The 15,150-nt window shown below is 43.6% G+C and overlaps 1 protein-coding gene across 1 annotated transcript in view; it reads left to right on the top strand.

The window, feature by feature from the left end:
* Positions 1–14,039, top strand: part of LOC120926665 (multidrug and toxin extrusion protein 2-like) — a 217,659-nt gene extending 203,620 nt beyond the window's left edge. The window contains exon 17 of the mRNA XM_040336789.1: positions 13,646–14,039. Coding sequence (XP_040192723.1) covers positions 13,646–13,878 — 233 coding nt within the window. The 3' untranslated portion in view covers positions 13,879–14,039. The remainder of the gene's footprint in view (positions 1–13,645) is intronic.
* The last annotated feature ends 1,111 nt before the right edge of the window (positions 14,040–15,150 follow it).

Below are 15,150 nucleotides of genomic sequence, written 5' to 3' on the forward strand. Positions count from 1 at the left end.
GCTATCCTCTGGTCATTGGTGATTAACATAAGGAATTAATCTTCCTTCCAGATATAGCCAGATCCGACTTGAACAGTCACCACTCTGACTTAAAGCGGCATGTGTTTACTTGTGGGAGGGGCCATAAGGGTTCACTGGCCACAATGATTTCTGGAGAAACAGCACAGAGTCTTGTATGCGCAGTGACTGAACTGCATCATTGGCTAGTCCATTTTCAATCTAGGATCCGCCATCATAGAGAGCTTATCACTGACCAGAGCTCTGCATTCATCCTGCTCAATCGCAGGTCACAACAACACTACTTAACAGTAGTATGAACCTTGTTCATCTCCAGCTCTATTTGGGTCTCTGCAAGGATATTGTTTCTTCTGTTGGAAGAATGGCACCCTTGGTTAATCTGATGAAGCCCGTTTGTCCGGCTGCTTTTGAGGCAGAGGTCCCCTTTAGATGACTTTGCTTGGTACCTGAGTTCCACACAATCAGTTTGGACGGGGTTAAAGTCTCCGTCTTTTGCTTCTGACATGCCAACTTGCCATAGCAATTTCCAGAAGCAAGCTCTGAGGTAGAGGTTGCCTTTAAACAAATACAGTTGTTTGATTAGGCTTGGTATGGAACCATTAGTGACTGTAAGGCCCGGTACACACGAGCAAACATGTACGATGAAACCGGTCCGTCGGACCGTTTTCACCGTACATGCCTGCCAGAGGGCTTCTGTACGATGGTTGTTCTAACCATCGTACAGAAGTCCGCGCGCAAACAATACGCGGGGCGTGTCCGCGTCGTCGTGGGTTTTTTCAGGGCTGAAGAGGATCTGTCCCTTGTCGCAGAATCAGGTAGACTGGTGTTGGTGTGGAGGGCTGGAGAATTACACTCATTATGCCCATAATGTGCACTCTTTTAGGATAGCATATACCTACCTGCCCTCACCTTCATTAAAGTTGCTGGTCTCTAGGAAGGCTGATTGCTACTGGTTCACAGATGAGCTGAAAGCCTGGAGCCATGCCTGGGGTTATTTTCCATAAATAGTAATCACTACAAACCCCATATCTCTCTGTGGGGTACCCCAAATAACACAAGCAATTACCTATTGCTAACAAGTAAGTACTAAGGAATGTGACTAAACAGATCCTGACATTTTAGCACCAAGGTCAACATGTAAATGCATAGAAATAAACACATCACAGCCTTACCTAATGTGGAGTTAATGTAATCACAGGCAAGCAGCACAAATTTATAGTCATCTGACAATTAGCACTAGTAGGTTAAACCTACCTAGACACATGTACCACCAAGGAGACCAATCTTCCATACACAGTGGGCCAGATCCACAGCCAGCCGCAGTAACTTAAATATTTCCATTTAAGTTACACTGGCTGAAAATTTCTACCTAAGTGCCCGATCCACAAAGCACTTACCTAGAAATTTTCGGCTGTGTAACTTAAATCCGGCCGGCGTAAGGCGTTCCCAATTCAAATGGGGCGAGTCCCATTTAAATTAGGCACACTCCCGCGCCGGACGTACTGCGCATGCTCGTGATGTCATTTTCCCGACGTGCATAGCACGAAATTACGTTACGCCGAGCTTCGTGAATCGCGCCGGGTCAAAAAAGTTGCGTCGGGAAGAAAAATGAGTTGCGGCGGGAAAAAAAAATATGTTAAAAAAAAAAAGACAGCGTCGCTGGAAAGAAGGGTCTGCTTTACAAGGTGTACTAACTTTACACTTTGTAAAAGCAGCCCTAATTTTACGATCGCAAACTAATACTTACGGAGAAAAAACGAAGCTGAAAAGCTTTGTGGATCTCCGTAAGTGCTAATTTGCATACCCGAGGCGGCATTTCGACTCGAAATGCCCCCAGCGGCGGCTGCGGTACTGCATCCTAAGATCCGGCAGTGTAAGTCCCTTACACATGTCGGATCTTCTGTCTATCTCTTGGAAACTGATTCTGTGGATCAGTTCCAAAGATAGAAACAGGGATTCACAGGCGGAACAGCAGATCCGCCTGCGTATCTCTTTTGAGGATCTGGCCCAGTGAGCCCATCCTGCAGGGCCAGGCCCTGCATTAAAATGAAAGGGCTCTCAGTATCACCTGTTATCAGTTCAAGCTTTAGCAATACTGTAAACACTTCCTTCAGTCTGTTTAATATTAGTAAACAGAGTGGCACTATGGACCTCCGGAAGAAGCCGAACGTCGGTGCGGCTCTATACGGTGCCTGCGCACCGATGTTCAGGCTACTTTCGGAAACTCGTGATGCGCTGTATGCGACGGTCGGAAAGCTGTCAATCAAATAGGAATGCCCAGTCCCACAGCCCATACCCGGAAGCGGCGGGAGAACATCTATCTCGAAAACGGTAAGTACGGCATTGATTTTTAAAAAAATACCCGTTTCTGCTCCCCTTAAATAGCCTCAATCTAATGTTAAAAAAATATTTTTTGGGTGAACCTCCACTTTAAGCTGGACATACATGGATTGAATGTCAGCTGGTTCAGCAGGGACCATCGATCGCCTTGGGTAGAACCAGCCTGTCAGGGCATAGGACTGTTGGAGGCATTTCTCCATCAACACCAACTGTATTGATGGGGGGAGTCAAGTTATTTTATTTTCTTCCACCCATGGTGGAAGGAAAGAAAATTAAGTCATCTATGGGCTGCTTTAACCACTTCCATACCACGATATAACCAAAAGAGGGCTACATAGCATCTTTATTGTTCATGAAGGGGGTAAAAGTGCCCAGTAAGCAGGTGATATAATGTGTAGACACAACCATTTGACCATTCAAACTTTGAAGCTCCAGCCATACATCACCTGACAGTGTCAGGTCTTTTCTGGTTGGCCGCAGTTCCAAGGTACATAATTGGCTACATATAAATATGAATTCTTACTGTAGGGGGCGTGGCCTGGCTTGACACATCACTAATCGTTGTTCCCTATAACAGGGAACAGACGATCACTGACACTGCCACTAGGAGAAACGGGGAAAGGTTTGTTTACACTTGCCTCTCCCCGTTCTTCAGCTCTGTGACCCGATCGTAGGATACCGGCAGCGATCGGGTCCGTGGGTCCCGCGGGCGCGGTCACGTAGCTTAGGACTAGGTCGTGAGCGCGTCACGGGCGACGCGCGCATGACCCATGGCTGGGATCTTAAAGGGGACATACCTGTACCCCCTTGTGCCCATCCGTGCCATTCTGCCAACGGAAATCGGCCTTAAGTGGTTAAATAGTTAAAAAAAATGTTGTCAAGGGAGCTGCGGTGGCTCAACGCGATTGGCACTGCGCTGACAAGCCATTAACCTCTTCAGCTAGGGGTTCAGATCCTGGTCTCGGCTACATGTGAATTGAGTTTGGTGGTCTCAGCCCGGCTCCCGGTGGGTGTGCTATGCGAGGTAAGCCTGCGCTTAGTACGCCCACCCCCCTCCCACAAAAACCACCACACTTACACGCACTCGAAATTGGGTTAACATGCATGCACTTTGACCACCCGGTCTCTAAAAAAGAGAGGCGAAGGGCTGGTTGAACGGGCAAATCCTCTCACTCCCTTATAGGGAGTCCCTCTGCTTCATTGGGCTTCAAAGCAGATCAGGTAGGGCGGGCTGTGTGGGAGGACCCCGCCATTGCCACCCGGGGCATGGAGAAAGGTGGCAGACTGCCTACTCCCAACTCCTGCAGTCCGGCTCCTCTCTCGAGTTCACGCACAAAATACACTTTAAAAAAGAAAAAAGAAAAAAATGTTGTCATTGTTTGTATTGTACGCTTTTTTAAACTAATTTATTTACATATTTAGCATTCCCATACTTTTATTGTATGAGTATTTACATTTTTTACTGTTTTATGTCATGGAAGGTTTTGGAAGAACTTACTGGGCTTTGGTTGCACTAAAGTTGATGAAGAACTGGAGCAAATTTTCCACATTTTGTCATGTTACAACCAAAAACGTAAACTTATTTTAATGGAATTTTATGTGATAGACCAACACAAAGTGGCACATAATTGTGAAGTTGAAGGAAAATTATAAATGGTTTTCAATTTTTTTTATACAAATAAATATGTGAAAAGTGTGGCGTGAATTTGTATTCACCTCTCCCGAGTCAAAAATTTGTAGAATCACCTTTCGCTAAAGTTACAGCTGCAAGTCTTTTTGGGGATGTCTCTACCAGATTTGCACATCTAGAGAGTGACATTTTTGCCCATTCTTCTTTGAAAAATAGCTCAAACTCTGTCAGATTGGATGGAGAGCGTCTGTAAACAGCAATTTTTTGACACAGATTCTGAATTAGATTTTGGTCTGGACATTGATTGCGCCATTCAAACACATGATTATGCTTTGATCTAAACCTGTATTTGGCTCCATCAATCTTCCCATAAACTCAGACCAGCTTCCCTGTCCCTGCTGAAGAAAAGCATCCCCACATCATAATGCTGCCACCACCATGTTTCACGGTGGGGATGGTGTGTTCAAGGTGATGTGCAGTGTTAGTTTTTTGCCACACATAGCGTTTTGTTTTTTGGACAAAAAGTTCAATATTGGTCTCATCTGACCAGAGCACCTTCTTTCACATGTTTGCTGTGTCTCCCACCTGGCTTTCTCTGAAACTGCAAACGTGACTTCTTGCCACTGTTCCATAAAGGCCAGCCTTGTGGAGTGCACGATTAATAGCTGTCCTGTGAACAGATTTTCCAACCTGAGCTGAGGATCTCTGCAGTGCCTCCAGAGTTACCATGGGCCTCTTGGCTGCTTCTCTGATTAATGCTCTCCCTACCCGGCCTGTCAGTTTAGGTGGATGGCCATGTCTTGGTAGGTTTGCAGTTGTGACATACTCTTTCCTTTTTTGTATGATGGATTGAACAATGCTCCATGAGATGTTCAAAGCTTGGGATATTTTTTATAACATGCTTTAAACTTCTCCACAACTTTATCCCTGGTCTTTCTGGTGTGTTCCTTGGCCTTCCTGATGCTGTTTGTTCACTAAGGTTCTCTAACAAACCTCTGAGGGCTTAACACAACAGCTGTATTTATACTGAGATTAAATTACACACAGGTGGACTCTATTCTCTAATTAGAAATATGGAACGGTAATTATATCCGTATTAGTGTGCCACATCCAGTATTAAAGCCAAAGCAAACAATCCTATGGTGGACTTTTAAGGCACACACAACTGAAGTAGGAGTATATCTTAGTAGAAAATGTATTTAACATATTAGATAAAACAGACACGTGAAATATGGAATGTATTATACATCTATAACATGGTCACCATCTAAAAGCATAACAAATATGATCCTCTTGTACTCGATGCGTTTCGGAGTACAGATATCTCCTTCCTCGGGAGTAAGTAGGACATAACAGTATAAGGTGTACAAAAAATAGAAGATACACTTACATATGTTGTGATGGTGTAACAGATTAACATTCCACCATTTTGCAATTAAAAACAAAGAAAACATAAAAAGGACTGTGCTTTCTGAGTTTCTGCTCCAATATCTTAACCATCAAAGGGAATCTTAATACTGCATAGATATTTAAATTTCAAATAACCGATTCTCAGCCTCTTCTGGACCCCACAGAGGAAATTGGCCAGAGAGAATCACTGAGGTCAAAAGGTGGAGAAGTCCTGCAAATAGAAGTAGATTAATTCTGGGATATAGTAAATATTATTTAAATGTTGGGCCAAAGTTATAAAATATTTAACAGTATAAGTGAATGTCATTTATATATATCACCAACATGTTTTACCTGAGTACTGCAGATGGAAGAGAGCCAGAGCAGAAAAGGGGGCTCTATTAATAGAGAGCTGGTCTCAGCTGAAAAAGCAACAATTTATATGCAACAATCAATTAGCTGTGCAGTCATTGACGTGGTGGCTATTGAGGATACTTTTAACTGTATGGTAAAGGGTCTATAAAGAGCAGACAGATTGCTTTATTAGTGTTTCATTGAGCTACATAGTTACTATTGGTATATTATTATGAACAGTATATATCATATTGTTAACACTGTGATTAGGTGGCAAAGTCAATTAGGTTAAGTATATACTGAAGTTTGTATTGTAATGCATAAACTGATAGGTTGTGACACCAGTATTAAAGCAGTTTGGACTTGTCTAAAAAATAATAGAGTTCCAGTATATGCTATATAACACAGTTGGTTGAATAATTCTAAAGTAACGTTTCTACCTTGATCAGATTGTTTGTGAGAGCACACGTTCTGACATCCAGCGGCCAAATGCGATGTACACATGACGTGCTCTTAGATGTGTCTTAAATATTCCTCCCCCTATAATCAGCTGTCACTGTTCATTACAACAGCTGATATCTATGGAGAGAGAGGAGAAAAACATGCAGGCTTCTCCAAGTTGACCCCCTGAACCGCGCGCGTAGCCCCATCCCCGGCGGCACGTCGGAATGATGCCACACGTGCGCCACCCACCGACACAGATAGCTTCACTGGCAGACTGCATATGTCCACCGTGGTTATCAAGATGGAGGCCAGACAAAGAATTGTACACACGTCTGTAGCCTCAAAAGCCTGACGCGGGTTGCCTGGCCCAGGTGGCTTTGTGTGCCAGGTGGTCTTCTGGCCTTTTTGCGGGGCAGACAGAGAAGAATAGGGCTGAGGAAGGGGGAAAAAATAATAATTAAGATTACATCGCAAATATGTGTGGAAAAAGGAATAAATATATTATGAATACAAAAGTATTTTGAGTATTTATAGATATTTGATGCAATGGACAGTATTTTATAGAGACCTGGGCAGAAAGTCACAGATACACATTTATTTAGACAGCATCAAAATTCTAAACTTTACGACAAGATAGATCTTATATTATTTCAGGGTACCAGGAAAGAGGGGAAGAAGAGAGAGGAAAATAGTATTAAATTAAATTCAATTACATTTGAACAGCTAATTAGCTATATGTATCCCACATAGGGCTACATCTTAATGGCCACGGGAGTCCAGGTCAACAAAGTACTAATCATTTTTCCATTCCTCAAGATGAAAACCCCTTGAGGAATTTTAAAGTAAGGTTTTAAAGCAAATAGCCATATTTAATCCTGGTGACTGTGTAGCTTTCAGGTTTTGGATCCACCGCAGCTCCGAAGGACTTTGTTCCAGGCCCGTCCACTGGAGTTGGGATTATACAATCCAGTATCAAAAATGTAATGTTTGTGAATTTCCCATCATGTACTTTCTTGGCATGTCAACCAAGAGGCAGATCTGGATTGCATATCTGCATACTGTACTTTTAAAATGCCTGTATGTCATCCTCCAAAATGTAAGTTTTGTTTTTCCGATTATAGAAGCAGCCGCAATCACATCGCAATATATATATATATATATATATATATATATATATATATATATATATATATATATATATATATATATATACTCCAATAGTTCTGCAGTTTGAAAAATGTTTTGGATGAAAAATTTGGCCATTTGGAAGAATGGGATTTTTTTGTGTATACATATATTCACAATATTTGCAGGCCCCACACATGTAGGTTCCTTTTTATTTACAATGATTTTTACTAGCTTCTCCTTTAACTTCGCTGTTGACAACTCTATCCCTAACAGATGTAGCTCTTTTGAAGGTGAAAAGTTGTGTTGCAGGTACAAATTGTCCCAGTGATGGATCGAGTGATAGCATATGCCAGTATCTCTCTACAACTGTTTTAATTTAATCTTGATGATTTGTATATTTTGTGTTAATTCTTAAGAAGTTTGCATCGCTTTTAGATTTTTGTCTGGATTGTAGAGATGCTCATTTATATTTAAGGTATCCTTTGGATGAAAGCTTGAGGCATGCAGTATCGTGTTGCCAGCTGTAGGCTTTCTATATAGTTTACTGCCTTCCTCTCCTCTAAATACTTTCACTTCTATAAATGTAATACATTCCTTATCATAGGAGATGGTTAATCCATGATTAAACTAATTTTTGTTCATTCTGGCTAGAAATTGCTGGAATAAATCTAGTGATCCGTCCCAGATGATGAAAACATTGTCAATGTACCAGTACCTGACCATCCAAGGATGTGATCCATGTACATCGACAGTGACTCATCTGCTAGAAACATTTTCTCCCACTCCCTTAGGTACAGGTTGGCATACGATGGGGCACAGCAAGTCCCCATCACAACCTCCTGCACCTGAAGGTAGTGGGAGCCATTGAAAGTAAATACATTATGTTTGAGAGCAAATTCCAACAAAGAGAGAATGAATTCATTGTAAGCTGGGTCTATGTTGCCTCCCTGATGTAAAATGTGTTTTATAGCTGCCAGACCTTTTTCATGGGGATTGAACTATATAGCGCTTCAACATCTATCGTGACTAGAATTGCATAATTAGGGATGAACAGGTTGTCTAAGATTTGTAAAAAATTAATTGTATCCTTTACATAGGAAGGCAGGGATGTAACATGGGGTCTCAAATATTCATCTACCAACTTACTAGCATTTTCACTGATTGCACCTATCCCTGAAATAGGTCTTCTGGGCAGATTTATTGCGTCTTTGTGAATTTTGGGGAGTGCATAAAAGGTAGGGACGCAAGGGAAATTATTCCTAATGAAATCCCATGTGCTTTTTGTTATCGTATTATTAAGATAGGCAGTGTCTACTAATAAGTAGAATTCCTTATTGTATGTCTCCACAATGTCTGCTGGAATGTGGCGGTACCAGTCTAGATTTTTGAGGATTTTGTTACACGTGTTGATATATTTTTCATTGTCTAGTAAAACAATGTTGCCGCCTTTATCTGCGGGTTTAATAGTAATCAGGTTATTGTTGGCGAGTTGTCTCAGCACTAGGGTTTCTTTATCATTTGTTTGTAGGATCTTTTGTGCATATTTAAATTTCTTCTAAATGTTTACTAATTTAATAAATGCAGCTGCATTCGGATTAGTACCCGGAGCTGGACATTGGTCTGATTTTTTCTTTAGTATAGGTTAATTTGGATTTGTTTTAATGGATCGACTTTGTTCCTCCACTAGTTCCAACATCTGTGAGAGGTCAATGCGATCGATGAGATCAGCTGGGTAATTTTCCTCCAGGAGGGAAATGAGCTGATCAAGAGTTTTTTTTCTATGATCCATACTCACCCCTTGTTTTTGATATAGTTCTTTTTAGAATCAATTTGCGGACAAATAGTTGGAGGTCTTTATATATTTCTAATTTATCCAAATCTTGACTGGGGCAGAAACATAGGCCCAGATTCACATAGAACTGCGGCGGCGTAACGTATCGTAGATATGTTACACCGCCGCAAGTTTTCATCGCAAGTGCCTGATTCACCAAGCACTTGCATGAAAACTTACGCCGACACCCTCCAGCGTAAGCCCGCGTAATTCAAAGGGGCGTGTGCCATTTAAATTAGGCACGCTCCCTCGCCGGACCTACTGCGCATGCTCTGTTTTGAAATTCCCGCCGTGCTTTGCGCAAAGTGACGTCATTTTTTAGAACGGCGATGTGCGTAGCGTACTTTCGTATTCCCGGACGTCTTACGCAAGAACAAAAAATGTTTAAATTTTGACGCGGGAACGACGGCCATACTTTATACAGCACATACGTGGGCTGTGTAAAGTTAGGGCAGCTAAAACGGCGACTAACTTTGCGACGGGAAACTAGACTAGCAGTGACGTAGCGAACGCGAAAAACCGTCGTGGATCGACGTAACTACTAATTTGCATACCCGACGCTGGTTTACGACACGAACTCCCCCCAGCGGCGGCCGAGGTTTTGCATCCTAAGAGCCAACAGTGTAATTCAATTACATCTGTCAGATCTTAGGGCTAACTATGCGTAACTGATTCTATGAATCATTCTATGAATCAGGAGATACACCGTCGTATCTCTTTTGTGAATCTGGGCCATTTTAAGGACTAATATTTTAGACAGATTGTATGAAGAGAGATTGATTGTATTTACATATTTTCTTTCCTGTATATTCAAATCCTCAATAAGTATTATAGTGTCACTTGTGTGTCTGTGCTGAGATTGGGCCGTGATGGCCTGGCGCCCGCTAAACTCCTTTATAAAAAAGAAGGATCATTGGGAGTCAAGTCTAATAAAGTAAAAGATGAAGTGTTGGATTGGGAGATAGATTCTCCCATTTGTGATTTTTGTGCAGAAAGATTACCCTTCACCGAAGTTTGTAAATTACCTTGTGCCATAGACCTAGTTGAATTTGCCCAAGTGTTGGTGTTGTAGAGTGAGATGATTTATGGACAATTTTCAAATTAGTTTTTTTGGCTTTTTGGCCTTGTGTGGGATCGCCATAATATTGACATTTAGCGTTCTGTCCAGTTTTGTGCTTATAGGGTGCCTGAGAAGAAACAAGATGATAGATTAGAGACCTGTTAGGAGAGAACAGAATATTTTCCTTGAACTGGGTTTCCTTTGTTGTTAGTATATTTATTTTTGGTCCATTTATAGGCCCTTCCATCTTGGAATGCATTTTTATCCCGTACCTTTTCTGATTAGTATATCTTTATTAAAGACCTCCAAATGTGTCTGTAGCACTACCCCCGGAGGAGCCGCTGGTTAGATTTGGGATCGGCGTATTTAAGTTACCTCTATACTGTGTCTAGGGGTGATGGTGGTGTTGAGAGCAGTAATAGAATGTCCAGACCATTGGCTGACGTTTTCAATGCTTTATTTTCTGGTCAAACATGACCAACATGTCAACTTGAGGTAGACAGGATAGGTTAATGAAGGAAGAGCAACTTCTCAGAATCAGGCTATGGATAGTAAAGGCAGTCCTGCCTTCTATGATTGTATTCGTCTCGTTACCACTCCAGCCGGAGTGGGTAAAGTTCCCCTGGACAGACCTCTCTCACAGGCCTGGCAGCCAGAGCGCCACTCGGAACTTCTGGGAGGAACAAGTCTCTGCCACCGACTTGGCTCTGATTAAATTGGGATGTTAAAGCGGGAGTTCACCCATAAATGCTGTTTTACCCTTAGATGGATGCTCATTTAGTCTAGGGGAATCGGCTAGTTGTTTTAAAATCCGAGCATTACTTACCGTTGTAGAGGGCGATCTTCTCCGCCACTTCCGGGTATGGGTCTTCGGGACTGGGCGTTCCTTCTTGATTGACAGTCTTCCGACAGGCATCCATCGCGTCACGAGTAGCCGAAAGAAGCCGAACGTCGGTGCGGCTCTATACTGCGCCTGCGCACCAACGTTCGGCTACTTTCGGAAAATCGTGACGCGATGGATGCGACCGTCGGAAGCCTTTCGGAAGCCTGTCGCAAGACTGTCAATCAAGAAGGAACGCCCAGTCCCGCAGCCCATACCCGGAAGTGGCGGAGAAGATCGCCCTCTACAACGGTAAGTAATGCTCGGATTTTGGGGTCCCCTGGCAGCATCAGTTGCACCGGGCTATGAGGGCCCAGAGTCAGGAACTCCGCGTAGCACATGACCACGGCCTGGTAGGCCATAGTGGTGGGGCCCGTGATGTGCGCACACCCTGAAGGTGGGTGCCGCACCTGGAACCAAGAACCCGCGAAGAACCCCGAACAACGGCCTCCGCCCCAGAATTACCCCTCCCCAGCATGCCCCGCGAGGAAAAAAAACTCCTCTAATTGGCTGCTGGGAAGAAGCTGCTCCGCCTGGATCCCTCTGGTGCCACCTGCCGCCCAGACATGAGACTGCATCTCTGGGGCACAGACTGACCCACAGAACAATCCAGATTTGGCGACAGCCAAATTTGACAAATCAAAGAATGAGAGCAACATAACTATCTCACTCCCCCACTAAATTTAAAAGTAGCACCTGTACGAAAAGTACACAGGCGCTACATGTCTTTAGTTTATTTTCCCTCTCTAATAGGGATTTATGGGTTTTGAATATGCTATATAACACAGTTGGTTGAATAATTATAAAGTAACGTTTTTACCATAATCAGATTGTTGGTGAGAGCACACGTCCTGACATCCAGTGACCAAATGCGATAGACACAGAACGTGCTCTGACATGTGTCTTAAATATTCCTCCCCCTTCAATTAGCTGGTGCTGTTGATTGTGACAGCTGATATCTATGGAGAGAGAGGAGAAAAGCAGGTTGGCTTCTCCAAGTTGGCCTCTTGAGGCACTCACGCGCGGCCCCATCTCAGGTGACTTTTGAAGGCAATCTGTTCCAGGGCCGGCGCTACCACTAGGCAGATTAGGCAGCCGCCTAGGGCGCCCGGCCGCTGGTTATACTACAACTGCACTGTCAGTCCACAGAGCTTAGAACTAACACCAGGCAGGCATCCATGACGTGTGTGAAGCAGCGCCACGGCCCCCCCGCCCCTATCTGCGCTCTAAACAGACAGGGTGACATGTGTAGTGGATACAGTCCAGCACTACCCCCGGGCCCCGCCGCTCTGACTCTGTAACCCATCTCACCCCCCTGCCAGCCCGCTCTGTAACATGTGACAGTATGCAGGTCCAGCCCACTCCCCAGGGTGCTCTCCGGTGTTTGAGTACAGTGCCGTCAGCGCACCCCCCACACAGCCCCGAGCCCCCCCCCCCGAGGACGTTCTGCTGCCCGTGCCGACGGCGCCGTGTCATACTCTCACACCGCTGGAGCGGAGTAAATGATGGGACAACACAGTGCCTGGCGGCAGCTTGGGGACTGGTGGAGGCGGAGCCTGGAAGAGGCACCCGACACAGAGACAGGTACATTGTAAAGCAGCATTTTAGACCAGACAGTAAACAGCACAGGGTCACATCAATACAATTTTGCTGAGCCCAAGACCATCAATTCACCTCACAATCACATGGTAAAAACTGTTGCTGTCTTGGATAATAAGATAGCATATTATATAATGACAATGGCACGCAAGTTGCAAATGTGTGTGTATGTTCACTGCTCTGCCAAATGCCATGTATCAAGCCCCCCCCCCATGAGGCCGCATATGATTTGCGCTGGTGAGGCAGCATTTGATTGGGCGCTGGTGAGGCCGCATTTGATGGGCGCTGGTGAGGCCGCATTTGATGGGCGCTGGTGAGGCCGCATTTGATGGGCGCTGGTGAGGCCGCATTTGATTGGGCGCTGATGAGGCAGCATTTGATTGGGCGCTGGCGAGGCAGCATTTGATTGGGCGCTGGTGAGGCAGCATTTGATTGGGCGCTGGTGAGGCAGCATTTGATTGGGCGCTGGTGAGGCAGCATTTGATTGGGCGCTGGTGAGGCCGCATTTGATGGGCGCTTCATTAAAAACGTAGGGTATACAAATATTATACATAAGCAGGGCAAAGGGGGTGGAGTCCGGGGTGGAGCCAGGGGGGGGGGGCGGCAAAATTAGGTTTCGCCTAGGATGTCAAAAATCCTTGCCCCAGCCCTGATCGGTTCCACTAGATTTTAGTTAGGGGTATCAGAGTAAAGGGGGCTGAATACAAATGCATACCACACTTTTCAGATATTTATTTGTAAAACATTTTAAAAACCATTTATCATTATCCTTCCATTTCACAATTATGTGGCACTTTGTGTTGGTGTATCACAAAATCCCAATAAAATTTATGTTTTTTTGGTTGGAACATGACAAAATGTGGAAAATTTCAAGGGGTAGGAATACTTTTTTTAAGGAACTGTATATATTTGAATATATATCTATATAACTTAAGAATGTGATAATATATGCATGTCTCTGCTGTGTTACAGGGGAAACAACAATGTCGGATTCCAGCTTTAAGGCCATGCATGACATGACCTCTGGAGAAGATCATACAAAGCAACTGGAGTTAAAAGATGATCTACCAATGCAAGCAACTAATGTTGTAGGTGAAATCCTCTCCACTAAACAGCTGATTGTCCGGAGAGGACTAGCATTGCTTCTATCCATTACTGTACTTGTGATTGGTATTATTGTTAGGGTATTTACTAACAAAAGCTAACACAGGAGCTAATGAGCCTTGATAAGCACACTTAGAAGTGTGCTGTGTAGCCAGAAAAATTTCCTCACTGCCTCTAGTTCCAAAAATGTTTGCAATCCTGACCCAAGTGACAAGATATTAAAGTTTTTAAGTGTTTGTTTTACAAAAAAAAGTGAAAAAAACCCCAGCAAATATAGAACAATGTGACTTACAGTAAATAAAAAATTTGAATTGCAGTCATTAAACGACTAAAGCCCTGTACACACGATCGGTTTGTCTGATGAAAACAGACCGATGGACTGTTTTCATTGGACAAACCGATCGTGTGTGGGCCCCATCGTTTTTTTTTCCATCTGTGAAAAAAAATAGAACATGTTTTAAAATTTTCCTATGGATAAAAAACCGATAGAAAAAAACGATCGTCTGTGTGGAAGTCCATGGGTCAAAAATCCATGCATGCTCAGAATCAAGTCAACGCATGCTAGGAAGCATTAAACTTCATTTTTCTCAGCACGTCGTAGTGTTTTACGTCACCGTGTTGGACACGGTTGGATTTTTGACCGATGGTGTGTAGGCAAGACTGATGAAAGTCAGCTTCATAGGATATCCAATGAAAAAATCCATCGGATTAGATTCCATCAGATATCAGATCGTGTGTACAGGGCATCACAACAAACAACCATTCCAGATCTTCTCAAATTTTGAGAGCTCCCTCTGAGTACACATTAAACTTTCTACATATAGAATTAAATTCACCTGCCTATCCAGGTGAGCATTGTAGGAGGTTGAAAATATAACCAATGCTGTGCTATCATTTAGTGTAGTGTAGTGCCCATTTTCTCGCCATGCTCAGATGCAGACACGGGCCCCATTACCTCCATTTACCACAACTAGCACTAACATAATCTAGCTTTCTATGCTTACCTCTGTTAGAATCTCATATAGACCACACCTGATGAGGCAGAGGTATCTGGGCAAGTGATCTGCAGCCAGGTGAAGTGCCCTCCACTGCTGGAGTCAGCATGCAGGCATCTGGACTACAGCCTAATAGCACACAGAGGGGTTGATTTACTAAAGGAAAACATGAAACAGAGAAAACAAAAAACAGGTGCCACTTAGAAAACTGTAAGCTTTAATATAAAAATAGCATCAAAGCACTCACATTGAGATAACTGTGTACAGGCATGTAGATGTGGTCCAGATGGCAGTTAGCAGAGTGCATATCCCATGGGTCTTCAAACTATGGCCCTCCAGTTGTTCAGGAACTACAATTCCCATCATGCTTAGTCATGT

This window comes from Rana temporaria, chromosome 2 (genome assembly GCF_905171775.1).
Source record: "Rana temporaria chromosome 2, aRanTem1.1, whole genome shotgun sequence".
Lineage (NCBI taxonomy): Eukaryota > Metazoa > Chordata > Amphibia > Anura > Ranidae > Rana > Rana temporaria.